General features: G+C 37.2%; 1 protein-coding gene and 1 pseudogene across 1 annotated transcript; one reads left to right on the top strand and one right to left on the bottom strand.

The window, feature by feature from the left end:
* Positions 1-3,406: 3,406 nt before the first annotated feature.
* On the bottom strand, positions 3,407-4,186 carry LOC147485654 (uncharacterized). Its single transcript, XM_086573571.1, has 2 exons — positions 4,034-4,186; positions 3,407-3,934 (listed from the first exon to the last, which is right to left on the bottom strand). Exons 1-2 carry the CDS (start codon positions 4,184-4,186, stop codon positions 3,407-3,409), a joined length of 681 nt encoding a protein of 226 aa, XP_086429697.1.
* Positions 4,187-13,787: 9,601 nt separating this feature from the next.
* LOC147485653 (uncharacterized) lies at positions 13,788-15,396 on the top strand (annotated as a pseudogene).
* Positions 15,397-27,414: the final 12,018 nt, after the last annotated feature.

Genomic DNA, 27,414 nt, shown 5'->3' with positions numbered 1-27,414 from the left:
GTTTCAAACCCAAGAATATATATTCATATTTTTCCAGAGAATAGGGTTTTTGGGATAAAAATAAAATAAAATGGAGGCGGCTCGCTTGCTAGAGAGTTGGAGCGCGACAATTCGGACTACGAGGGATTCGTAGAGCTTTTAATTAATGTGAGTAGATTAGTTTTCTATTTCACGTCTAACTTTATTGTTCAAGATTTCCGCTCATGTTTTATGTTCATTCTTTAGTCATTATTATTCGTCCTGTCGTTGTTAAAACTGGTTAAACTGTCGTTGTTAAAACTTGTTAAACTCTGTTGAAACTTGAAAATCGACATTGAATTGTCGAAGCTTTATTGGGCCCGTTAATGGCGGTCTGCGAGCCCAAACAAACATTTTGTCCCAGATATTGTTTGAAATTGTTATACCGTGGTTGTTGTGTGGGATGATTTCGATTGGTGGTTGAACCGTCGGTGTGTATGGGAAAGGGGTGTTGTTGTTGAATTGGGTTTGGAGAATGAAGATTGGATTGTGTAGTGGAATGGGTGTGAAAGCTTTGAAAGGCGTTAATGGCGTCGCCAAGCCAAAGGAACAAATCGTCCCGATGGATTTGTTTGAACTCTTTTTTTTTATATATATTGTGATGTTAAATTGTTGGTTGTTGATGTATGATTGACTGCTGGATTGGGTGTGGGCTGCCGAAGCTTATAGAAGCCATTAATGGAGGTCACAAATTTCCGGATCTAGTTTGGAGGAGTGAGATCGAGGTAATAGTGGGGCTTTTATTAAAGTTGTAGGGGTTTTGGTTGTGAGTATTTTCAGTTAGGTTTGGAGGAGGATGGTGGCTGGTGGTGGAAGAGGCTGCTAGTGAGGTGAGGGAGACGACTGTTTGGTTGGATGGGCCTTGGGCCGAAATTTGTTTGGTTTGGGTCGGTTTCAATTTTGGGCTTTAGATTTTAGTTATTGGGCCGGACTAAATTAGTTAGTGGTTTGGGCCATTTTTAGATTTGTTTTTGGGCTAGTTTCTCTTATTTTCTTTGGGCCGAACCCATTTGTGTTTTGGGCCAGTTTCAGTTTCAGTTTTGTTTAGTTGGCTTGGGCCGAAACTAGCTAGTATTTTCTTTGGGCCAGTTTCTAATTTGGTTTTGGGCCGGTCCATATAACTTAATATAGATCCAAATGGGGTCTTTAAATATTTAGACTTTTGGGTTTTGGTTTTGAGCTTTGATTGTGGACTTTTGACTGTTTAATTGTGCTACATTTTATGTTGTAAATTGTATGGACAAATCAAATGCTAAAATGGTGCGGAAGCCTGCATAATTGGTTAGTCATTATCTAAAAAAGATTTGATGTTGATGTTGTGTAAGTTTTGACACGTGACGAGATAGACATCTTAGGAGACATAATATTCCTAAAACGCTATAAAAAATATTATGCGGTACGTTTGGAGAAATGGTGACATTATGTGGTATGTGGAAATTTTTGTTATGTTAAATGATATCATATGTTAGGATATCTATTAAATGCAATATCTTTGAGAAATTGATATAAACACTCCATTATTATTTTTGTGAGATGCTACTATGAGGTAGTAACATATTTGTGGATATTTTCCCATGGGATTGTGGCTTAGTGCAATAATATATTGGCACGTGAAAGAATGAAAGTTGTTATGAGATGTATTGAGATAATTCTAAATATATTTGGCTTAGTACAATAATGTATTTGACATACACGTGATATAGTGAAATGATTATGAGATATTTATGTATGACATTTGAATAAATTATGTAACGAAAATCCTAGAACCTAGCTACCACAACTCATGTGATTTGGCCCTTGTGATGGGCGTATGTGATATGATTGGCCATTCTGGCGTTTCAGTGAATCTGAATGGCCTTTCGGGTGAAAGTAATTTGATTGGCCCTTCCGGGCGCTTCGTTGAATCTGAATGGCCCTTCGGGCGAATAATAGTGGCTTGATTATTCCGTTAAGCAAAATTAGAACAAGACGCTGATATTTTATGCCAAATAGTGGCGATACTCACATAATAGCTTTTGTGTGAGGGTTACCTGGTATGCGATATCCCACTTAGGGTAACTACACACGGAGTGGTTCATTATGTGAGGGAAAGTATGTGGATATACATGTTCGGTTGGGTAGCGATTGTGATAGCCGGAAAACTAGGTAAAACATAGAGACAACATGATTCTAGAGACACTTGAAGAAACTTTAAACAATAATTGTGACGATATATCGAAGCATACGTTAAATCGATAATAAATTATTTATGGTGGTTGTGAAATTGGTCTTTGAGATGGTTCTTGTTGGTTCAAATGAGATGTTTGGAATTATGTATATGATATGTTTGTTTTATTGTAAGTTATGTTGCAGTCACAATGTTCTGCAGAAGGGTAGGTTGAATTGATTAGTTATGCAGGTGTGACCCACTCTGTGATTTGGCCTATACTAGTGTAAGTATAAAGTAAGTTTTAGTTTCGTTATGTTATTATTAGATACAGTTGACTTAGTACGGTTTGAAGCTAAGTCGCCTCGGTAGAAGAACTAAATGTCTTACTACTAATGAATTGGAAGCTAAGACGCCTCAGTAGAGGAACTACCTGCCTTAATTATTGTAAATAAGAATGTTGTATTAGTCGTTGGAAGTTAAGGCGCCTCGATGGAGGAACTAACTGTCTTATAAATTGTGTATATATATGTATAAGTATATTTTGTATTTTAGGGCTACTCACACCAGCATTGTTTATAATGCTGACCCGATTTGCATATTTGCTTATCGGGTGTGTTCATTAAATTAACATAGTTGATAAGTCTTGACAGGTTTAGTGTTGAAGAAGGTTGGTTGCTGTTTGTGGTTTGCGTTAGCGTCGCATTCAGGATATGTTTTGTTTTCCCTTGAGGTGTAATATATTTTCAGTTGAGACAATGTTTTTATATTTTCGTTTGTAATTATAATTAAAGAGTTATTGAAATGAGATTTGTAACATAATCATATTTGTGAATTTTTGTAATGACGAGGACTTTTGTTTATTTGAAATTTTTATTGGTTTTTAATTATCCGATATTTAAACTGATTATGGGTTTTGGGAAGTTGAGAGTGCATCACACCTCAAAAATCGAAGAGTCGAGAACAAATATTGTTTTTCCAATTCTGTCGAAATTTGGGGTGTGATAGTTTAGTATCAGAGCATTTGGTTAGCTTAGACTTAGGTGAGTCTAAGTGATTCTCGGATCGTGGTTTATGGGTAGTGTTTAAGAAGTATTATTTTCAAAACTATTTCCGTTAGTCGTTTTATTTTTACAAAGAAAAAAAAAATGATACATAAATAAAGTGAGTCAATATTTTTCCTAATTTGTTTGTATGTGTAAGGTTTTTTTTTTTTTAATAATCTAGAGGTTATGGCGGACCTCAACCTGTATTAGAAGAAAAACGGGGATACAAAGTTCCTTTCCTATCTTCCTCTATAATACGGTGAAGCTTTTCATCTAGAGGAGGAGAGAAAACTACATCACCATCATCTGGCGATCTATACAATTTTGAGAGATAGTCAGCTGCCTGATTTCCTTCTCGAAAGATATGGCTAAAAGAGCATTTAACAAAGGAGCGAGTAATACTTCTAATACAGGCAACCGTATTAGCACAATACCATGGGCTGCGTTCACTCCCTTTCAAAATGTTTATGGCTCCCAGTGAGTCCGAGTTGACTTCCAGATTTTCTATACCCATCTCTTGGGCCTGCTTAAGCCCAGCTGCAATGGCTTGGATTTCCTGGTATATAACTGAGTTCCTAGACGAGCATCCTGCGTAAGCACGGACTACATTCCCCAAGCTATCTCGTATGGCCCCTCCATACCCACTTCCATTTTTCTGGACCGAACCGTCAGTGTTGAGCATGTAAGCACCTTGTTCCGTGACTTCCAAATTTGCACTAAAGTACTTTCCGAGGTTTAAAGATCATATGCAGTCCCAACCTTTCAGCAAAGAGCTCGCGCAGAGTAAGAATCTTTGACCTCGCTTAGATTTTTCTGAATGTACGGTTTCATTGTGGCCATAATCTTTGAGATTAACTGTTGGGGCGTCAACAAGTTGTTCTTCCTCTTCCGTCTGTTCCTTTCGCACCAGATTTCGTGAAACAGTAGCTCCAATAAAGGCTTTAAAGATATCGGCACGGTGGTGCTTTGCCGACATAACCTGAAAATACTATACCATTCTCGACGAGGAGTCTTTGACCAGCTCCCTAGTCCAAGGTAATTTTTAACGAAGCCCGGACCTGCTTTGAGAATTGACAAATCGAAGAATAAATGCTTTGAGTGTTCAAGATATATACCACATAGATCGCGACTTCGAGAAGTGCAAGGTCTTCTTCCCGCATCAAGCGGTCTTGAGTGGGAAGACAATTTGAGAGCAATTGCCACAAAGTAAAAGAGTATTTTGGGATAGAGAGCTTCCCCGCACCACCCCTGTACCATTTTACCTTTTGTCTCTCCTTTTTCGCAGAATGCGTTATGCTTGATTTAATCGAGAATTCCCCGTACTACTATTTGTCAAATAACCTCATCTTTGTCTAGGTAGCAATTCACTTCCGTATTCAAGATGCGATTTTTCAAGGAGTTGTCCGAGATAGATTCCACCATAGAGGACCGCTACCTTGAGACAAGATATCGCTGACCTTTGCATCCTTTGGAAGCGCAAAAGAGTGTCTCGCTACTGATGATTCCCAAAGCGGTTGACCTGAGCACCATGGATCGTGCCAGAAGAGGGTGTCAGTCCCGTCTGCAATAACATATCGGACATGCTTCCGAGCAATGTTCCGATGCTTCAGAATCCCCCTCCATACCCAAGAGCAGCTTGCTGGTATTTTCATAGTCCAGAAGAAGGAATGTTTTATATGTTGGCTCCAAGTCCAGTTTGACCACAGAGATCCATCCTTCGCAGCTAATCTAAAGATCAGGCCGCAATAAGCCGCCTTGTTCCAAGTTCTGGCATCTATCATACCCAGGCCACCTTGCTCCTTAGAATACCTTAATACCTCATGGCTGGCATGATGCATCTTCCTTGTCATATTGGGCCCCGACCATAAGAAATGATTGCAAATCTTTGAGACATTGTCCAGAACTTTCTTTGGTAGAACAAAGGTTTTGGACCAGTAAACTTGAAAGGATGAGAGAACTGATTGGATAAGTTCAAGTCTACCAGCCCTTGACAAAGAAAAATTCTTCCAATTAGAGATTCGAGAAGTCAAACGCTCTACCAAAGGTAGACAATCACGTATACCTAGCCTTGAAGAGGTTAGCGGTAGCCCAAGGTATATAAGAGGCGGAGATATAAGGGGTATACCCAAAGCAGTAGCCAAGTCCAGTCCTGCTGCATGTGACATACACCCAACCAACAGAGATGATTTATCGGAGTTGATATTCAAACCTGTGAAGAGCGAAAACTGTGCAAGAATTTCCTTTATTGCAAGAATAGATGCCATATCTCCTTTGCAAAAAATCATAGCATTGTCTGCAAAAAATAAGTGAGAGATACTTCGGCTTCCGGCATTTAGAGTCGCGGGTGAATGTGGCCAGCAGAGAGAGCTTGCTTTAGAAGGCCAGAGAGCACCTCCATCACCAGGACAAAAAAATACGGTGAGATTGGGTCGCCCTGCCGAAGCCCTTGTCCACCTTCGAAGAATCCTTCAGATGTTCCATTGATGATAATGGAATAAGAAGGGGTGGTGAAACACATCAAAAGCCATTCTATGAATATAGGAGGAAACCCAAATCTCTGCAAAATCATACCCATGGCTTCCCAATTGACTGAATCAAAGGCCTTCTTTATGTCTATCTTGATTGCACAATTCCTGGTGCCGTGTTTCCTGTTGTAACCTCGAATAAGCTCATGCGCGAGAATAATATTATCTTGGATGTTCCTGCCTGGAACGAAGGCTGACTGAGCCGAAGAGATTAAGAGTGGCATAAAATTCTTCATCCCGCTTGTTAGAAGCTTGGCCACACACTTGTAGATAGTGTTACAAAGAATTGGCCTGAATTCATCGACCTTTGAAGGCGCAAGATTTTTGGGGATCAAGCGGATAAAGGGTGGAGTTTATACCTCTTGGAATGGACCTCCGATTGAATATATGCTGAATTGCAAGAGAGAAGTCTTCCCCTAACTATATCCCAAGCCTTTTTAAAGAAGAAGGCATTGAACCCATCGTGCCCAAAGCGTTTTATTATCATCCATAGAAAAGAGTGCTTCCTTGATTTCCAAAGAGATCAAAATCCTTGATCAAACTTTCGCGACTCGCTATAGGTAGCTCCCCGAAGATTAAGGGCGATCCGAATCTAAGAGTTACAAGAGAGCGGGAAGGAGGTACCCAACAGATCCCTATAGAAGGATATGAAAGACTTGGCAACATTAGCCCCGTCCCTCCCGGCCGATTTCCTTGAGAATCCGAATAGACCAAATGTTGTTCCTTATCTTCTTTTCCTTTACGGCATTGTGGAAGAAAGCGTTACCTTTGTCGCCAAAGGATAACCAACCGTTAGTCCTCTCAAGCAAGAGATCATACTCCTCCATACACATTAGATCACAAAGCTCGGATCTACGGCTTCTTTCTAGAAGAGCAAGATGAGTATCGAGAGGGCTTTTGCATTTGCATTTGGATGTCTTCTAGGTTGGCCCGGCAGCTACCACCTGATTTTTGAAGGTCCGTGGAACTAAACTTAGGCCAGCCTTTGAGAGCTTCCTTGAACAACTTTAGCTTTTACAAAGCATAAACGATGGATTGCCATGTCTAGGGATAGACCAAAGACTTTAGAAGAGTATCTTAAAGGCGGATTCACAACCCAAAGAGTTACGAACCCGAAAGGTGCCCCCGCATGTATAGGAGTTGGAGACCGAGATTACGATAGGCGTATGGTCAGAAAGACCTTGCGGCAAAACTTCCACTCCAGAAGTTGAGAAATGGGTAGCCCACAAGGAATTGATAAGGCACCTATCTATCTTAGACCATCTCCGCATAGAGCCAGTACCATTATTAGTCCACGTGAAGAATCCCCCACTGGATATATGATCATATAGACCAACAGTGTTAAGACAAGATGCAAAGGGGTAAGTTTCCCTCGGGTGGACCAAGTCAGTACCAATCCTCTCGTGAGAATAGAGTACATTATTAAAATCTCCGGCCACACACCAAGGACCCGAGAAGGCTGTGTGAAGACTGATGAGATCTTGCCAGAGGGTCATCCTTTCCGCTCTTTTGTTGCTTGCATAGACTACTGTAAAATGAAACTTCTTCGCTGAAGCAAGGATGGTGATCTGAGCATGTATGAATTGGTCGCTCTCCAAAATCTTTTGAACTCCAAGAACTGAAGGGTCCCATGAGAGCCAAATGCGTCCAGCGACTGCACTGGAATAGTTATTATCAAACTTCCAAGACGGGCAGCAGGCCTTGCTGATACTCAAAAACTTTTCTTGCCGGACTTTCGTTTCCAAAAGGCAAAAACAAGCTAGTTTATGCTTAATTCTGAAAGCGTTTAGAGCCTTCGCTTTATTAACATCATTTAAACCCCTAACATTATGAGTACAGATCTTCATGGGATCATCGTTTATTTTTTCCCCTGTTCCCGGAGCTTTTGGCTCTGCCTCTACCTCTATTTCCTGATTTTTGCAGCTGTTGTTGTTGTAGCTGTCCTCTAGTAACAACTTGTGACGGCATATTCAAACTTATGTCATGCGGAGAGATCACAATATGGTCATCAAAGGGATCCTCATTAAGCCTCCGAGATGTCATCATCTATACCTTCCTCCTCCAGTAACTAATGCTTTGCGTAGGCATTATTGTCCACATTAAACCGAAAAGCTCCTCCGCCGTTCTGAAACCTACCTCCTGCTCAAGGACTTCCCCGTGGATAGTTCATGTGTTGTATAGACAACCACTTCTTTGCCTCTGGGATTTTCACAGACTCGAGAGGAGTTAAGACTACTTGAATTCCCCAAAGGAAAGGGAGAACTTCCAGTTTGCTTATTCAAAGGTGAGCCATCAGTGGCAGAACTAAGAAGACGAGGAAAAAAAGGAGTGGCTAGCAAATGCCCCCAGAGAACCAGCACCATCCTTGTTATACCGAGTAGGAGGTTTACTTGGCCTCAAAAGAGATGGAGAGGAGTGAGTTCCAACTGACGTCATAGCAGTGCTAGGAGATTCCCTAGAAACCACTGCTCTCACAAGAGAGGACGGAGATCGGGCTGACATCCTATCAGAACTAGAAGAGCCCCTAGTAACTTCTAGTCCATTGGTAGAAGACATTTCTTCAGGACCAGCTGGGACAGAGTAACACCGGTTGTATACAACTTGTGTGCTTGGAGCGGCTGAAGCTACAGCAGCTGTAGTAGCAGTACTAGGAGATTCCCTAGAGACTACTGCTTCCAAGAGGGGGAGAGGAGGTTGCCGATCATGCTGATGTCGTGCTGAAGTCCTTGCAGGACATGGAGATTCCCTATTGTCAACTGCAACATTGATCATAGATAAGACATCAGACCCAGCAAGGTCCCTAGAGCTTTTGTGTAAGGTGTATATCTATATTAGTTACTTTTGTGGAGTGCATATGAAATGTTTTTATTTTACTTATCATATGAGGAGTAGTTATATTTGTTGTATGTTAATTATTAACGGATTTGATCAAAATGATTTGTGCTGATATAATGTTGTTTTAGTGTTGGTGTTCATTTTCACATGGATTATAGATTAAGTGCAATAACATATTTGTGAACTTTGTATTTGAGTGTTATGCTATTATTCAAAAAACAAAAAGATATTTTAATCTATATTGAATGAGCTGCATTAACTGATGACTTTGTGACGTACTAAGTAAGGAACTAATTGCCTCTGTGTTGGAGGAAATATCTCGCCTCACTCGTACACTTTAATGGATGAATAATGTTTTAAAGTATAAAAGATTAATTTGTTAGATGTGATTAGTTAGAAATAGAAAGAAAAGTAAAATAAAATATACGTGTATTCCTTTTTGAGATGTGTATACTTGCGTATACATGCTTTCTTATATTATTGTGTGTAGATGAACTATTACCGTGTGTATATGATGATAATATTGTACCACCCACTTGACATGTGTAAAGTTGTTTTCTTAATGTCACGTTATTAATGATTAATTAAAATAATTGTGATAATTGGTAGTCGTAAACCATATTGGAATTTATGTAGAGAATGTCTTAATATAATAATGATCTTACTTCAACATCAAGAAATTTTTATTTGTCTTATAAGTGTGTTTCGTGCCTATAAATTATGACATGATTGATTGGTATTGTTAAATTAGTCTCACATTGATTTTTGCATCTTCAAGTATTCTTAAACATATACCTTGATTTATTGTTCATAAATATTATATTGAGAATATAACTTGTTGTGGGTGATATATTAGAAGTGGGTTTATATTATCCTAAAAAATTTCAATTCGTATTATACGGTAGCAAGTCTTATTTTAATTGTCATTGTATATGGAGATTTATGTTTGAACATTTTCACTGTTTAAAATTATTAGTAATAATAATAATAACAATGAACGCCGAGTATTTCTTCCTAATTGTTTTGTTTTAGTCTATATGATTTTGATGGATGGATATGAGAAATAATTTTTGAATACGTGTTATATTTGATCTAGTTGTATTCCTGAATTAGGATTCGATGGTTGTTCTCATGTTCATGATTTATATAGTTTTCAATGATTTATTTTTGCTGGCTTAAATGAGAGTATTATATGTTTGATTGTTTATCCACTACTACATAAATGCTCATTAGCCACGGTAGGTCAAAGCGTATATACCATTGTTTCCCTAATAACAGTGGCTAATAGTCATATGCCACGGTAAGAATACCTTTTCTAATTTCGATGAAAGCAAATGCCACTAGTCTCGTAAAACAGTGGTATATAGTATCTCATATACCACGGAACAAACCAATATCGCCTAATTTGTATTTTGATGTTCATATACCCCACCGTTTCAACAAAAAAGTGACTAATGTTGTGCAAAAATATAAGCATACCGTGGACAAAGTCGGTCTACCAAAACCCCACGCCCAAAGAAAAATTAATATTTAGAAAGTAGGGCCAAAAACCATCTGGTGCTAAAACTTACTCTTTTCAACTTCCCAGACTCTCAAAACTTCTAACTTCCAAGACTCTTTCTAAAATTCTATCGGTCTCTCTTTTTTCCTTAACTTCTATCGTCCACTAGGGTTCTTCTTCAACTTCTATCACCAGTAAAGCAGCAGAATAGTAGTGATTTTATTCTACAACTCTCTCCAATTTTGGCTATCAGGTAATTGTTTTTTGCTCTATTTAAATTCAATTTTGGCTGTAAAGTAATTGTTTTTGCTTTATATCATTGGTAGCTGTTGATAGGGTTTACAAAAAAATTTCTTTCCAATTTTTCTTTGCAAAATTTGAACTCTAAAATTTGGGGATTTTAGTGTAAACATTGCAGACTTGTTATGGGACTTGAAAAAAATCGGAGAGCAGATAGATTATGTTCTGTTGTGGTTTAGGTTTAGCTTGGCTTAATCTTTTCTTTTGATGTTTTAAAAAAAAAAAAAAAAAGATTTCCCTCGCTATTGTTCTTCACCTATTTAGTTGATGTTTATTTTATATTTTTAATTTTCTTTATGTTGCAAAGAAGAAGCATGATCGTAGGGGGAGAGGGTATGTTCGATCGTGTCTCAAAATTCTAGTACTATAAAAAAAAACACAACAAACAAAAACAAAATCATGTCCATAAGAACCTATACATACTTTTTGACATTCATTTCTTATATGGTTACGTGTATATCGAATCATTTAACCTTTAACGTTTCTGTGTGACGTGTGTTTAAAGTTCCTAGTTATATTTTTTGCACGGGTATTTCTAGCGTCCAACAAATGCATGTTGATATCAAACAAGGGTTGTAGGGGGTGATTTAGTCTAGATGGAGTCGTGAATATCATAATACCAGATTGTTTTGCGATCTGCATATATGGACTTGTCTTGGACACTGTCAGGAGTGTTGTACAGGATTTCCCCAAGATGGAATGTCTGTGTGGCAATGCCTTTTCCCAGTTTTTTAGTGTTTTCTAGGCTTCACAAAATCAAAACAAAAATTCAAAGGACAATGCTTTTATTATAGGAAATTTTTAATTCTTCTTGCAGATAACAGTACAAAACTTGAGAAAAAATTAAGTGACCAGCCCCATGCTTCTCCAGTGAATGGTCTTAATGGTTCCAATATATGTGCTTTTATGACAATATTCGACCCTTCTATTGGAGGCCAAGAATCCTACATACAAAGAAAAGGATTTTTGTGGTAGTCCTAGCTTTTTTGATGCTTTGAATAGCTGATCCCCAGAGGGCTTGTGCGGATCACTCTGCCATGGCACGATCCCCTTCACATGGGTTACGAGGGATTGGCTTTCTAGAGGTGCTGAATTCAACTTAGTACTTACCCAGTACTCACAGTCTCACAGACTCGACTAGGTCCATAGTTTAGTGCTCAGCCCATATCCATACAAGTAACCTAAATATTTACAGCATTCGGATTTCACTGAAAGCCAATGTGCAGCCCAAACCGAAATAACAAGCCTTAACAATAACTATTGGACTAAAGCCCATGTCTTGCCTTCCTGAGCTTCATTCTAAATTTTCATGGCAAGTACAACAGAATAAGTACAATGGTGGTTACCTACTTACCTGGATCTAACTAAGTAGATGTGTAATGTGTCGTCTCTATACGCTCTGAAAAGTGAAACATAAACCCAGTGGTTTTGAGGTTATATGCAGGATGCAGTATGCTACACCAATTTTCTAGTTGAAAAGATGAAGGCTTCAAAGCATTTGTAGAATGTAGGTAACTTGGTATGCAAAGAAGATGATAAACTAGCGATTCTTTTGGTAGTCAATGACAATGTTCAGTAACGACCACCTATATTCACCAAATTACTACAGACAGTTCACAGTTGTGCCTACCAACATCAGTAGGTCAAGTACTCAAAATACAATCAAAGACCTAAGTACGGAAGGAGTAACTTGGCTTGAAATGGACGTATAGTCTTGTGAATATAATGTAGATGAACTGATGGCCTGGTCCATTTTTTATGTCTATTTTCCACCTTTGTGCTCATTTGGTTCTACCAAAATCATTATCGGTCTACAATGCATCAGCCCATGTACTGTCTTGAGCAGATAGATGAAAGCGGACATTGTTTTCCTTCTTACCAGAGCATGATAAAACTTGTACAGTTAGGGGATCTTGCTAACCAAAAAATCCTTTGGTTGATACTAAACTTGTGAAAGAGGTGGGGTGGGGGGAATGTAAATATACTCAGCTTTTAGAATCACTAAGTTATTCCTAGTAGGCTAGTACTTTCAATTGAATCACCTTAAGAAAATCGTTACTGTTTGTCAGAACTCCAGAAGGATTTGAGCCGAATCACGAATAGATTTTGTATCACACTTTCTGCCGTGTGTTTTAGTGCTTTTCTTCCCCAATATAGTAGGTGCATTGATCAGTGTTTTTGCATTCCTCAAATTATGATTCACTGATCTGCTTGGGGATATTTTTCATTGAATTCCATGTGAGGTCCCAAAATTATATGAAATCCCATAGCACTGTCTTGATGCGTCAAAATGTGGTCCAATGAAAGGTTTAGCAAGGTTTTAGCTCTCACCGAATACTTGCCTTTTAGTAGCTTGGTAAAACTTGTAATGGCCTGGTGATGGCATGTAGTTGCCTATATAGTGTCCTGGCAGTTACAATTTTTCTTAGTGGCTTAAGGTGTTTGACTAAAAGAATAAGATATGGAGATTGTTCTCATACATAAACTGGTTTTAGAAACTTATGCCTGTTGTTTTATTTTTAGTTTGCAAGTTTGCTTATTGTTAATTGATATATTGGCCTAGTGATGGCATGTAGTTGCTTGTATAGTGGCCTGACAGTTCATGTTTACAGTTTTTGTTAGTGGCTTAAGGTGTTTGACTGAATGAGTAAGAGATGGAGATTGTTCTCGTACATAAACTGATTTTAGAAGCTCTTATGCCTATTGTTTTACTATTAGTTTGCAAGTTTGCTTATTGTTGATTGATATATTGGGCAGGAACGCCTGGCTGATCGTGATTTGAGCTGACAAATAGATAAACACTCAACAGTACAAAGATTACTAGCTTTCAATTTGTTGATTGTGTGTGTGTGTTTTTTTTGTAAAGTTAGGGTACTGAATATTATGATTGCTAGGAATTTCTAATATCAAGACCCCAATCTTAATGCGACACTTAACTATTTCATTTTAGTCTACCAAGTATCTAGGTGGCTGGCCGGGCACATGTAAGGAAAGTAGGAATTTCCCCATTCATACGCCTAAATCCATTCCCACGCTACACTTTTGGCACCTTAGGTTGATTAGTACAAGGTTATATTGTATGTTTGTATTTGCTTCAACCACCAGATTGAGCCAAAATCTATGAATTGCGTGATTTTATCTTGCTTAATCACCTTTTTTTTTCATGTGTATGTAGTACTTGTGTATTGAATTTCTGACATTGAGTATGGATAAGCCTTGGATGACTATGGATAGACTTTCTGATGAATACGAGGAAGGGGTCAAGTATTTTATAAAATGTGCTGGAGAGCATGTAGGCCCAGACAATCTTAATTTCATAAGATGCACATGCCTTAATTGTGGGAACCACTTGCATAAGAGTTTGGATGATATTAGGGATCATCTGCTTTCATGTTGGTTTTGAAAAAAGTTACAAAATGTGGATATGGCATGGGGAAAAGCCTCACAGTGGAAAGTCCCGAAGTGTCAACACGCATGAACCTCCATGTCAAGACTTTGATATGGAAACCCCATGTGATTTTGGGGACACGGTTAGAATGGTTAATGATGCATATGAGAGTTTCACGGGGAATCCTGAAAAGCTTTGTAAATTGCTTGAAGATGCTGAGAAACCTTTGTACAAAGGTTGCAAAAGCTATACAAAGTTATCATCCCTTGTGGAATTGTTCAACTTGAAAGCCCGGTGTCGTGGTGGTCGGAACCACGAGTTTTACCAAGCTATTGAAGGTGTTGGGAAAAATGTTGCCGGATAATAACAAAGTGCCACAATCCATGACCAAAGCTAGAAATATTTTGTCTACGTTTGGAATGGAAGTTCAAAAAATACATGCATGTCCCAATGATTGCATACTTTACAGAGGAGATGAGTACAAGGATTTAACTAGTTGTCCAACTTGTGGAACGTCGAGATATCAGGAAAAGAAGGGTAAAGCACCTGCGAAAGTTTTGTGGTACTTTCCGCCTCTCCCAAGGTTTGCAAAGATGTTTCAATCCGCTCAGACATCAAACGATTTGGTATGGCATGCAGATAGAAGAGTAGAAGTTGATGGTCATCCAGCAGATTCTCCAGCATGGAAATAGGTTGATAAAAGGTGGCCAGAGTTCGCTGAAGATCCAAGAAATCTACGACTTGCTCTTTCGACAGATGGGACCAATCCACATAGTAATCTCAGCTCTAGGCATAGTTGCTGGCAGGTTATGTTGATCATTTACAATCTTCTGCCATGGTTATGTATGAAGAGAAAATTTCTGATGCTGACAATGTTGATATCAGGTCCCCAACAACCTGGTAATGATATTGATGTTTACCTTAGACCTTTAATTGAAGATTTGCAGGCTCTTTAGAATCCTGGTGTGGAGGTTTATGATGCCTACAAGCAAGAATCTTTTACATTAAGGGTTGTTCTAGTGTGGACGATCAATGATTTTCCTGCTCTTGGAAATTTAGCTGGGTGTAGGGTCAAGGGATATCTTGCTTGTCCAATATGTGGTGAGAAAACTGATTCTACAAGATTGAAACACTTAAATAAAAACATATATTAGTCCCATAGAAAGTTCCTTCCAAAAAATCATCGTTATCGAAGGCAAGGGAAGGCATTTAATGGTCAGCAAGAGTTAAGATCACATCCAGACCCGTTAACTAGAGAGGTGATTTCAGAAAAGCTCAAAGGGATGAAAGTTAGATGGGGGAAACCAAAGCTGGTGATTCCAAAGCCAAAAACATCAAGAAAGAAGTCAAAGGCATCCAATGAAGAGTCACAAACACGAGAGAAGCAGCCTAGCACTTCTTATGAGAATGAAAGTGGTAAATATTGGAAGAAGAGATCTATATTTTTTGAGCTTGAATATTGGGAATTCTTGCTTGTGCGACACAACTTGGATGTCATGCATATTGAGAAAAATATTTGTGATAGCATCATCGGCACACTACTTAACATTACATTAAGTACAAGACAAAAGATGACCTCAAAAGTAAGCCTAGACCTCTTAGAAATGGACATGAGGAAGGAAACTAGCACCGGATAAAAGGAGAAATAGGACTTATCTTCCACCAAAGATGTCATAATGCTATCTAGAGCTGAGAAAGTAATACAGTTTGCAACACTTTGTGTGAACTCAAAGTGCCAGATGGATATTCTTCACATTTTAGACACCACGTGTCAATGCAAGATCTAAAAGTGTATGGTCTCAAGTCTCATGACTGTCATATATTGATGCAGCAACTTCTTCCTGTGGCAATACGATCAGTGTTGCCAAAGCACATGAGGTATACCATCACTCGGTTGTGTTTCTTTTTCAACTCTCTTTGCACCAAAGTAGTGGATGTGTCCAAATTAAAGGAAATTCAAGACAATTTGGTCCTCACTTTATGTCTACTGGAAATGTACTTTCCACCATCGTTCTTTGATGTCATGGTGCATCTTTCATTGGATGTATCCATTTGAGAGGCAAGTACACAGAAAATTGAATTAACTACTTTCAATAATTCAGTAAAGCTTCATCAATTTGATTGTTTGTTTTTTTGTATTTTCTCTTTTTTTGTCACTTTTTGAATATTAGGTTCATGAAAATACTAAAGGGCTACGTGCGGAATCGAAATCATCCAGAATGATGCATTGCTGAAAATTATATCCTTGAAGAAGCTGTTAAGTTTCTTAGCAAGTACTTATCTGGAGTGAATGCAGTGGGAGTCCCATCAGTTAGAAACATGGATACTAATGATACGGAGAAAGAAAATACAATTTCTAAGGGAAAGCCTCTTGGTGGTATGAATGTTGTTGAAGTCGACGAGAAGACTTGGGAGCAAGCTCATCAATGTGTTTTGGCAAACACTAATGACGTTCAACCTTATATCGAGTACGTTAGTATAGGATTTTGTTTTTCCTTATTTCACCTAGACATATAATAGTGACCAAGCTTTTTTCTTAACTTGATAGGTAGCATATGGAACACCTAAAGCTTACTTATCCTCGTAAGTCAGCCAAATGGTATCAAGATGAGCACACTCGCACATTCATTTATTGGATTCGTCAAAGGGTAAGATTATCTGAAATTATTTTACATCTAATACAACTTAGCTAAATTCGACTAAGATTCTTGGATAACTTGGATAATCAGGTTAAGGAGGAGACAACAATTACCGGTAACAAACTTTCAAACACCTTGAAAGTTATAGCTCAAGGACCTCGTCGAGACGTTCTAAAGTGTTCATGCTATGTTATTGGTGGATACCGTTTTCATACAAAGGATCATGAAGCTTACTTCACTAGTAAACCAAAACAGTGGTGTGGGTTTAATGGCGACAACAGTGCAAATTTCTAGTGCCAAGGATAAGAACCCCGTTGTTTCAAAAATGGGTTACTACGGTGTTATAACTGAGATATGGCTGCTTTCGACTATCGACTAAAGTCCCAAATATTTAAGTACTAGGTCAAAGTCCATCAAAGTATTTAATTTGTGTTTCACTAGGTTGGACATAAGGAAGAAATGGCATCAAAGTAGACGACTTCCAAAATGGTCAATAGCTTTGAGGACTCTTGAAAGAGACTACCTTGAGGAAGGGAATGAGGATGAGCTAGATCATACAAGTGGTGAAGTATTTCTAGATGTCGACTCCCTTAGTTCAGGTGCATCAGTATCATCTTATGCGCGTGTAGATTGTGAGGGGACTTATGTCGACCCTACTTCTAACGATTAAGTTAGAGCATGTTATGATTTTTTTCTTTCTATGGGGATGTTTGAACAAGTTTGTTCCTTTATTATTTGACTATTGAATATTGTTATTAAATGTGAATTCATACCTACTTTGATATTTATATTTGCCTTAATACTTTAATTCATGTTATGGATGATCATTTGTTTTATTATTGTTTAATTAATATTGTCCAAGTTATTGATACCTAGCTTATTTCATATGTTGTTATTGGTTCAAGTATTCATGTCTATACTCGGTATATAGGAAATCAGCATGGATCCAGGAGAGAATTCTTATTCCGATTTAGATATGGGAGTTGACGAGACTTCCGATACACCAATGGAAGTTAACAATATACAAGATTCAAGTGTAGAAAGGACAGGAAGAGGAGCAGTTCAATGCAAAAGGATAACAAAAATGAGAGAGGGTGAACTATTGAATGTTCAATACAATGAAGATGGTCAACGTATAGGGGAAGGCGGAAAGGATTTGGCAAGCTACTCAGGTTTGTTAGCGAAGTCCCGAATCTCTATTGTTGATTATGAAAATTGGCATGCTGTCGGAGATGAAGTGAGAGACTTGTTATGGGATACTATAAAGGTAAATAGCTCCAGTTGTACTATTAATTGTCTAATTAGTCTTAGGTTATTGTAACTTTATAGCTTATTCTTTTTTTATAGGCCAAATTCAACTTGGCAGAAGACATGTTGTCTCAAATATTGGTGAGAAATGGAAAGAATTCAAGAGTCGGTTGACTAGATACTATATCACTCCCTACAAAGACCAACCTGAAAAGCTTTTGAAGCCGCCTAAAAAACACGAGAAAAATATTAGACAGGAAGATTGGGAAAGATTTGTGAAGTCAAGACTGACACCAAAATTTCAGGTTAGGATAACTTATTTTTGTTAGTTTGATTGGTTTTGGATAACTGTATTCATTTATGGTTAACAAGCATTCTATTTTCTGATACTTCCTACTGCCTTCTTCCCTAAAACCTCAGCGGATTTTCTACCGGGTGTGGGTGTGGGTAGTAATTTGGTAGTCTCTTTAGTCATAGTCTGGGGGTGAGTCTCATGAGTCTAGACGCTTGCTAGATATTCATAGTAATTTGGTAGTCTCTTTAGTAATTTGGTATTCATTTTTGCTTTTTTCATTCTCATTTTCATACTAATGATTAGTAGTTTTTATATTCTGTCCCTTCGTTCCAAATATAATAGATTCCGTATCCGACCTACTATTCCGGAGTCGCACTCAAGAAAGAATACGGGACTGAATATTCCGGAAATCCTTTCTTTAGTTATGTTTTTATTTCTTATTATAATATTCTTCTTTCCTTTGGATTATGCCCATTTAAGCATCTTTTGTGGATACTTCCTTGATCAAGGGCTAGCTAAGTAGGGGTTCTACCTGGCTTTTCAGCAAATCGGCCATTATGCGCTCTCATTCTTTTTGGAAAGAGAACAGTCAAGTTCGACCCCTAAGAAATGTTGTTTGTCCTTTATTTTGCTGCTCATTATTCAATTTCTCTTTGGATTATTCTACTATGAAGATTTCTATTTCATGGATCCCCTGAAGCTAGCTGCCTTGTTGTCGGGGGCCTGCATCATCTTTATGAGCTTATCAAGGCGCACAAAGTGGGCATTTCTAATTCCATTCTTATTTTATTTCATGATAAGTATTTTCAAAGATAGCCTACCCAGAGGAAAGCAACCCTTAGTACCGCTATTTTTCAGTGGTCTTTTCTTATTTCTAGGTCATTTACCCGAGCTTGCTTGGCTTGAAAAGTGGATTTCTTGCTTAGGTATTTCTGTTCTGTCTTCAGTCCTTGAAAAGTGGATTTCTTGCTTAGGTATTGCTTAGGCAGTGATGAGATTTGTGGCCATGCCACTTTCAATACTAGCCATTGAATAACGTAAGACAGAAATCCATCTACCCTTGCCATCCTTCATTTTCCTGATAACACTTGAAAGAATCCCAAAGGAAAATATCAACAAAAAAAAAAAATATAAGATTAGGAAAATCTTGTTTGTGGTAAATAAACTCTAAAATATAACTGTCATGAATGAAGGATAAATTCCAATTCTTCTACTATGACATCAGCTAAAAGTTGGATTGATTACAACTTCTTGGGTCAGGGTCTAGAGCTACTTATCGTTCGAAGAACAATTAAGCCTCGTGAGTCGGAGCTGATGATGTTAGCCTTCGTGACAAGCGGTCTTGATCCCTTCGAGTCGTTAAGAATGGCCTTCACTCTTTCAGGCCAGATGAACCAAAGAGAAAGAGAGTCTTTGTAAAGGTAGTAGAGGCTCTTGTTGATGTGGAAGGGATGGTACTACTTAAGTGACAATGATTTGCCCGTAATTTTATGGACAATCAAAATGGAGAAACGAATCAGGGTAAAGTTATAGAAAAGCCGAAAGTAAATAACTTCCAAATCTGTATGTTCCTAGTTGCTTGCATCTATCTAGCTCTTAGTGTCCATGGAATGGCATTCCCATTAAAAGCTTTGATCACCGTGCATGTGAATCCACCTCTATCCAAATTCTATTCCAAAGTCATCTCAAGATTTCTCACCGCCAAAACAATAGCAATACACTTGGCTTGAAAGGAAGTAACCTTTGTCCAAGTCTAGTCACTAAAATTCCCACCACGCCAAATTTCTTTCCTTTCACATGATACCAGCACCCCTCTGCTGAGAACTCCGGGGGCCAACCCATCGGTTTTGCATTTAATGACATTACCCAAAGAAGGGATCCAAATGTACCTCCTCGTATAGTTGGAATTACTGCCCTTCGCTTATGAACATCAAGTCTTCTTAGTATCCTTAAGTCTCTGCGTGGCGGTGTGCATCCTACCCTTGGATAGCCAACTGGAAACTTTATTGCCCTTTAAGACCTCTCTTTTCATGTTTGCCCGATTGGAATTCAATAATTCATGGTCCTGTGCGGGCCAAATCATCTCAACTCTAGGTGCAGATATGCCTAGCTATTAAGGGCTCTCTCTCGTTAAGCTGTTAAATTACATGGGTAAGTATTTCCCTTTCATAGAGAACATTTTAGGTTTAATTTGGTCTACGACCACTTTTTAGTAAATTATTTTCCCTCGAAAACGCTCTTCCATCCCGAAATCACCATGAATTACTCGTGTTGTTAACTGTTGTTAAATTTAAGTTGTACAAAATATTTCCTTAAAATTAGAACTTTAGTAGGTCTCATCTGTTTACAACTGCTTCCAGTAATGTTTTTCCCTGAAGTCACTCTTCCATTATATTCTAAGCTTTAATTAGCTACAAGGCCCCAAGCGTAAGCTCACTAAAATTTTGTTGGGAACGAAACGAAACTATTATGATGAGTGAGAGTTGGAGCTAGGCAGAGGAGAGTTAGGAGTTATAGTTGCGTCAGTGAAGAGTGAGGAGCTATGGCTTATAGGGAACGAGTAGTGACGTTATGCGGAAAGCTTTGGCTTACCTATGATTCTCCTTCCAGTTCCGATGAAATTTAGGGCATTGCCGGTTCGGAGGAAAGGATTTCACCTGCCTTCCCCTCGATTTATAACTTGTAGTCGACTTTTCGTGAAATGTTTGGAACAAGGATAACAGAGCTAAAGCCGAGGTCTTGTCAGAGCCTGAGTGACGAACTAGAGTTGGAGCTATGGATAGTGACTGCTATCTTTATATATGCATTCCTTGTAGGGCAGCTACTACTACTGTGTAAATAGAACCTTCTGTTGCTAGCGCTAAGTAGTGACTTCCTGCATCGGTTAGTTCCATTAATCAAACTGGTCAGACTATATAGGCTAATTTGCTGCCTTTTAGTCTGATTATGTGTTCTTTCTTTCTTGTCTTTTCCGGGTCTTACGCGAGAGAAAATCTTAACATTGACATCAAATCAGAAACTACACTAAAGTTGACCAAATGGGAAGTTCCCCTCTTATAAGAAGCCACTAAGGAGAGTTCATGTATGTGTCCAGCCTCTGACAACACTTACAGGGGAAGGGAACAGAGTTACACGCAAAATATAGACTCGGAACAAAAGGCAGAAACGAAAAAGTGGTGTCCTCCATATTTCACTACTGCTTACACCAAAGAAAATGCATATGCTGCCAACATTAAGTCATGAAAATCATGTGACTAAGCCTCGAAATGTCTCATTCACTTTTTTGTTCTCCAGTCAACACAATGAATGTTGTCAATATAGGCCCTAACAACATGGCAATCACTGTACGCACAAACCCATGAACCACAGTAAGCATCTTTAAATAGTTGGTCCTCTAAAAATTCTTTACCTGTCTGTTAATAGGAATGTGACCTCCTCAAATTGCTGCTGTCATAGGACATCCAATCATATTGCCTTTGATAGTATTTTCGCACATCTGGACTCAGGCAGCCCCTTTGATAGTCTAGGATTGTGTGCCAACCTAGGTTGTTAATAGGAATGTGACTTCCCCAAATTGTCTTTGACGTGTGCTGTGATAATTAATTCCTTAACTATTAAAGACATCCAATCACATTAAACCCATATATTGTTTTTTATTCCTAAAGACAACTAATTCCATGTTTTCCAGGAAATTAGCAAACTTAATTCACAAATGGCAGCAAAAAAAGTATATAACCATAGGACGGGCAAGACGGGATTTGCTGATATTGGAGAACAATTGGTGAGTACATTGTCTGTCTCAACATTTATACATGTAGGCACTTTGTTAATTTGTTTGGGTATGATAAACCTTCAACCAAGAGTTTCGAAGACATGCATCGTATTAACCCTGTCGTTTGTGTGATTATTTTGTAACCATAGAAAAAAGAGTTAGGACCATCCTTTAATGGAAAAAATCGAAGGCCTTCAATATGGAAAAGAGCTTACTCAAAAAAAGGAAAATATATTGAAGTAGCTACGGAAAGAGTGGCTAAAAAGATTGTAAGTTTTCTAATCGTTTATTATTATGTTTTAATGTTAGACATGAATGCTTGTTGTGATTTGGATTTGTTAAATCCTTGTTTACTTCAAAACTTAATTGAAGGATGTGCTGACTAAGGAAGTAGAGGAGGGAAAGGTAGTTATCGAAGGAAGTAAGGACATCTTAACTCTAGCATTGGGCACACCCGAGCATCCTGGTCGCACTCGAGCAATTGGAAAGGGGATCACCCCCACCACATATTTCCACGTTAACAAACGTGGCTCAAAGGAACATGTTACAAAGTTGGAATCAACAATTCAAGAGCAACGGGACCAAAACTACCGTCTTCAGGAAGACGTTAGGTTGTTGTTGGATAGAGTCAAAAGGTTGGAGGACAAAGATAACTCCTTACCATCTGAAAAAATCTCTTCAAACAGCAATACGAGTGTCAATATTGATCATACAATACACTCATCTGGCAAACATCAATCTGGTAGACTAGTAAAAAATGCTCAGCAAGTAAGTTACTACTGTGAATGTTTCTTTTATTTTTTTTTATTGGTAACCTGCCATCTATTTATGCATCCTTCATCGTTGCATCTAATGTTTGTGCAACAACAGTTTGACCAAACCATTTTATGCATTCCGACCTTCTAACTACAAATTTTATTTTTCTGACTAATAGCTGAAAAAAAATGGGAAGGCAGCCCAACCTCCATCAAAGCCCAAAGCAGATCATGGTAACAAAGCAAATAAGAAAACACAAGAAGGTCAAACACCATTTTCGAGACCAACATCTGGTCTAGGACAGGCAAGTAGCATTTTACACGTGATATATATAATTTTAAGGGTTTTTTAGACTTTGGTCCTACGCATAGTTGGTTTATTAGACTTTGGTCCATAAAAGCTTGAATATTAGACTTTAGTCCTAGTTCTGTTTGTTCACCATTAGTTAACTCAGTTGACTAACAGTCAACTCAGTCGTATGTATGGCCTAATTTTAATAATATTGTGTGGTTCCAAGATTTATACTTCAATTGTAGGGTCTAGAGTGTAATTTGGCTCAATCTGATCGTGTGAACAAGGTAAATAAGAATAAAACACGGGGTCAAACACCATTTCAGGGTCCAACATCTGGTCCAGGAGAGGTAAGTAGTGTTTTACACGTTATATATATAATTTTAAAATGGTTCTAAGATTTATACTTCAATTGTATGGCCTAGAATGTAATTTGGCTCAATTTGATCATGTGAACAAGGCAAATAAGAAAACACGGGTCAAACATTTGGTCTAGGGGAGGTAAATTGTAGTTTACACGTAATATGTTATTAAAATATAATGTCGTGTGCTTATTATGATACTTAGACATTTAGAATGTTATTTGGATGTGGTTGGCCGAACAAATATTGTTGTTGAAGGCTTGGTATATGAGGAAAATAAACGAAAAGAAATTCACGGTTACCCTTTGGGACTCAATAATGTTCGTGTTGTGGTTGTATCGCTTGTTTCTGAAGAAGCTGGCCGTCTTGCTCTTCCTATACAAGTGAATGAGGAGCTTAAATATGTCGTAGATGCTCTTGGCACACAAGTTCCTTGGCCAAAGGACAATTTCTATTATAAAGACGACATTGAGGTAAATGACAAGATTCTTTTATATGAAGTTATATGATCAATTTCTAAATTTGGCTTCTCTTTTAATAATTGGTTGTTCTGAATTTTTAATTTAGGGAAGTAAAAATCAAATTAGTGATAGTCATAATCAAGGTGCAATAGATTCGTTTGTGGGATTCCTCAATATGGCGCTTCCAGGGGACCAAGGTTCGATACATTTTCCAATAGGAGGAGAATTGTTTGGAGATAATATGGGTAGTTTCATTATGGAGAAAAGCGATATAATGGATGTATGTAACATGGGTTGGTTAGATGCTGCTATTTTGGTGGTATACATGAGGTTAGAATATCTACAAAATTTCATTGTTGGTGTTATCGTAAATCTTAGATATTCATCTTTAGTTTTAGTAATTATGATTGCTTTATTTTTCTTTCTCTAGGATTCTTTATGACGAATTTGTGAGTTGTCGTGATGTCGTCGGATTTGTAAACCCTTTATCTTTCACAAGAGCTAATGGGAATGAGAAAACTCAAATTATTGTGTAGAGCTTGCAGAATACAAGTGGAAAAAGAGTTGTTCTTATCCCTTATAATCTAGGGTAAGGATATTGTCTTATATTTTTAATACTATCCATGTTTTATCATTTTCATTGGAATGTATATTATAGTTTTAATGTCTAATTTTTCTTTTTTAACCACACATGCCTCTGATCTTTTTGTAGTGGACATTGGGTTTTGATTGCTATTAATTTATTGCAGATGACTTTTAATTGGTTGGATTCGATGCATAATCTACCATCTAATGATATGGATATCTATTTTAACAAGTTTGTCATGAGTGTGTATGTATATGAAATAATTAGATCATTACGTGCATATCTTTTACTTGCTAATTAGGTTTTACATTGATCTTATTTTGAAGTGCGGTCATGAAAATAGAAAGACTTGAAGGGAAAAGAAGTAAAGGTCCAGTGAAGTGGGAGAAGATTATGGTAATAAACAAATTCTTATGCATACATACTGTGTGTTTGGAAAAATATATGCTTATGAATATTTTCCATATTTGTACTTAGGGCCCGTACCAACCTGGTAGTAAAGAGTGTGGGTATTACGTAATGAAGTTTATGAGAGAAATAATGGAAGCTTGTTCAGATAATTCTTTTGAAAATAAGGTATAATTTGTCATACACTAGCATTCTCTATTTTGTGTTACTCTTCATTATTTAGTTATTATATACTTTTTTATCTTTGATCGTGCTGATAACAAATCTATCCCTCAAAGATACATACACACAAGAGGAACTTGATGTTGTTCGACTTGAAATTCTTAGATTCATCCAACATAATGGAGCGTTCAAGCCAAGCGTCGAGTCTTAGCTAGGTTTTGACCCATTCCAATTAAGGTGTGGTGCTTGGTCTCACCATTTTTTTTTTTTTTTTTTTTTTTGATATTTTAGATATATAGAACAAATAGATTGTTTTTTTTATTGATGCAACAAGTTAGGTCATTATTATTTTGATATAACAAGTAAATTTGGATGTTTCTTTCATTATTGATGACTCAAAAAAGTTCAAAACTCTTTTAGCAATTCAATGTCTTTGTGTTGGATGTCATCTAAATTTATTTCTTTTGTTTGTGTTGCACTATGAATTGTTTATTTGAGCAATGTGTTTTTAAATCCAGTGTGGATATATATGGTGAAAATGGGCAGGTTGCAGGTTGAATGAATATGATTAGAATCAAATAATTAGGGGTTTTTATTTTTTTTAAAAAATAACTATAAACCACGGTTTGATAAGAACCGAGGTATAAGCAGTTTATATAACCCACGGTTTGTAATGACTATACACCACGGTTTGATAAGAACCGAGGTATAATCAGTTTATATAACCCACGATTTGTATCCAACCATCGTATATATCATCACTATTTTCCCCGGTTCACATCGAACAGAGCAAACTTTTCGGACTATTAACCACGGTTTGTAAATCCTAAAACCACTGTTTTACTTAATACCGTGGTATATAAGAGGTACTTTCCCCCACGGTTTTATTAGAAGTATTTGTCACGGTGGTTGTTACCACGGTATGAAAATAGTGGCTAAAGGCTTTTTACCACTGTAAATAACAGTGGTATATGAGCTTTTCTGTAGTAGTGATCTTCCTCTCATGTTGATGAATTATAATTGTATAAGCTTGAGTTAGAGTTCCTTAATAGTTTGTTTAACAATGCAAAGAAATAATATTCGTAGTTACAATAAAATAATGGAATAAAAGGGTTTATGAGAGCATGACTAAAGTAAATATAAAGTTTATTGTTTGAAGTTGTTACTATCCTGTGACATTTCAATAAATTTCACATGCATAATAATTAGTGTAATTCATCCGTTATCTATAACATTTGCTGATTATTAATTTTATTCTTGTGTGACTAAAATGTGTTAGTGTGTCAAAGTTTTCTTATACTTTTAGATCCATGGTTTATCATAGTGAGTAGTCAGGAAATAAACTACAAATTTTATGCATTTTGTCGTTTCAATTTTTTTCTTATGAAATACGTAGTATGTCCGTTGCTTAGGTTGTTGTCCATGATAATAAGATAAACTTGATTTGTTTGTTTAGTAAGGAAAAAAAATGGTTTACTAGTAAAAGGAAATAAATTTTGATATATGCATGAGAAGAAATTGATGTAAAAAAATTGGATAATAGTGTTTTAATGCATTATTGATGATGATACATTGGTGTTTAGAGTAGTGATCGTTATTGATTCATATTATTGTTTGTATTTTTAATTAGATGTTTTCCTTTCGATTTGACTCATATGATATGGGAGACACTTAATTAAAATGTTTGAGATTTTTTTGTAGTTTTCATAACATGAGTGATTTTTGTTTTAAGTGTATTAAGGCACTAATTTTTCTTTGGTGCATGATAATGAAAAACTCCATAATATTTTATGCAAGGATGAACTTATTACCCCATATTATTGATTAGTTTAAGTAGAATATTATTTTTTTTGTTAAGTTTGCTACGTGTCAAGAAGTTGCATGCTAATGAGAAACGATATATTTCTCTTGTGTTTAAGTGAAAGTAGTAATAATTTGTTTTAATATAGACAGTTAAAATATAATAGATTTTGTAGTGGCATGAGGACATATATTATGGAATTATTTAAAAATAATTAATATCAATGTTATCTTGTTTAAGTTTAATCTCTGTACATTCTTGTGTAGGTTCTAAGTTAATAGCCAACATTATTTGTTCGTATAGCTTTACTTCCGAATCTCGGGACGAGATTCTTTTGAGATGTGTATAGCTGTAACGCCCGTATTTGTAATCTGTATTTATTTATTTATTTTTATTTAAAATTTGTTGGATTGGATTAGGGATATGTGGGCCTGATTTCGGGGCCCGAGTCTGTGTTGGGCTTAGGTTTCAAACTCAGGAATATATATTCATATTTTTCCAGAGAATAGGGTTTTTGGGATAAAAATAAAATAAAATGGAAGCAGCTCGCTTGCTAGGGAGTTGGAGCGCGACAATTCGGACTACGAGGGATTCGTGGAGCTTTTAATTAATGTGAGTAGATTAGTTTTCTATTTCACGTCTAACTTTACTGTTCAAGATTTCCGCTCATGTTTTCTGTTCATTCTTCAGTCATTATTATTCATCCTGTCGTTGTTAAAACTTGTTAAACTATGTTGAAACTTGAAAATCGACATTGAACTGTCGAAGCTTGATTGGGCCCGTTAATAGCAGCGCGAGCCCAAACAAACATTTTGTCATGTATATTGTTTGAAACTATTATACTATGTTATTGTGTGGGTTGATTTCGGATTGG

The sequence above is a fragment of the Coptis chinensis genome, chromosome 7 (assembly GCF_015680905.1).
Source record: "Coptis chinensis isolate HL-2020 chromosome 7, ASM1568090v1, whole genome shotgun sequence".
NCBI lineage: Eukaryota > Viridiplantae > Streptophyta > Magnoliopsida > Ranunculales > Ranunculaceae > Coptis > Coptis chinensis.
This window is presented reverse-complemented; position numbering and strand designations above follow the sequence as displayed.

Coding starts and splice junctions, on each gene's coding strand:
- LOC147485654 (XM_086573571.1), bottom strand. CDS start 4,186: ATGTCGGCAAAGCACCACCGTGCCGATATCTTTAAAGCCTTTATTGGA. Junction 3,935..4,033: donor ATTATGGCCACAATGAAACC/GTACATTCAGAA, acceptor AACCTCGGAAAG/TACTTTAGTGCAAATTTGGA.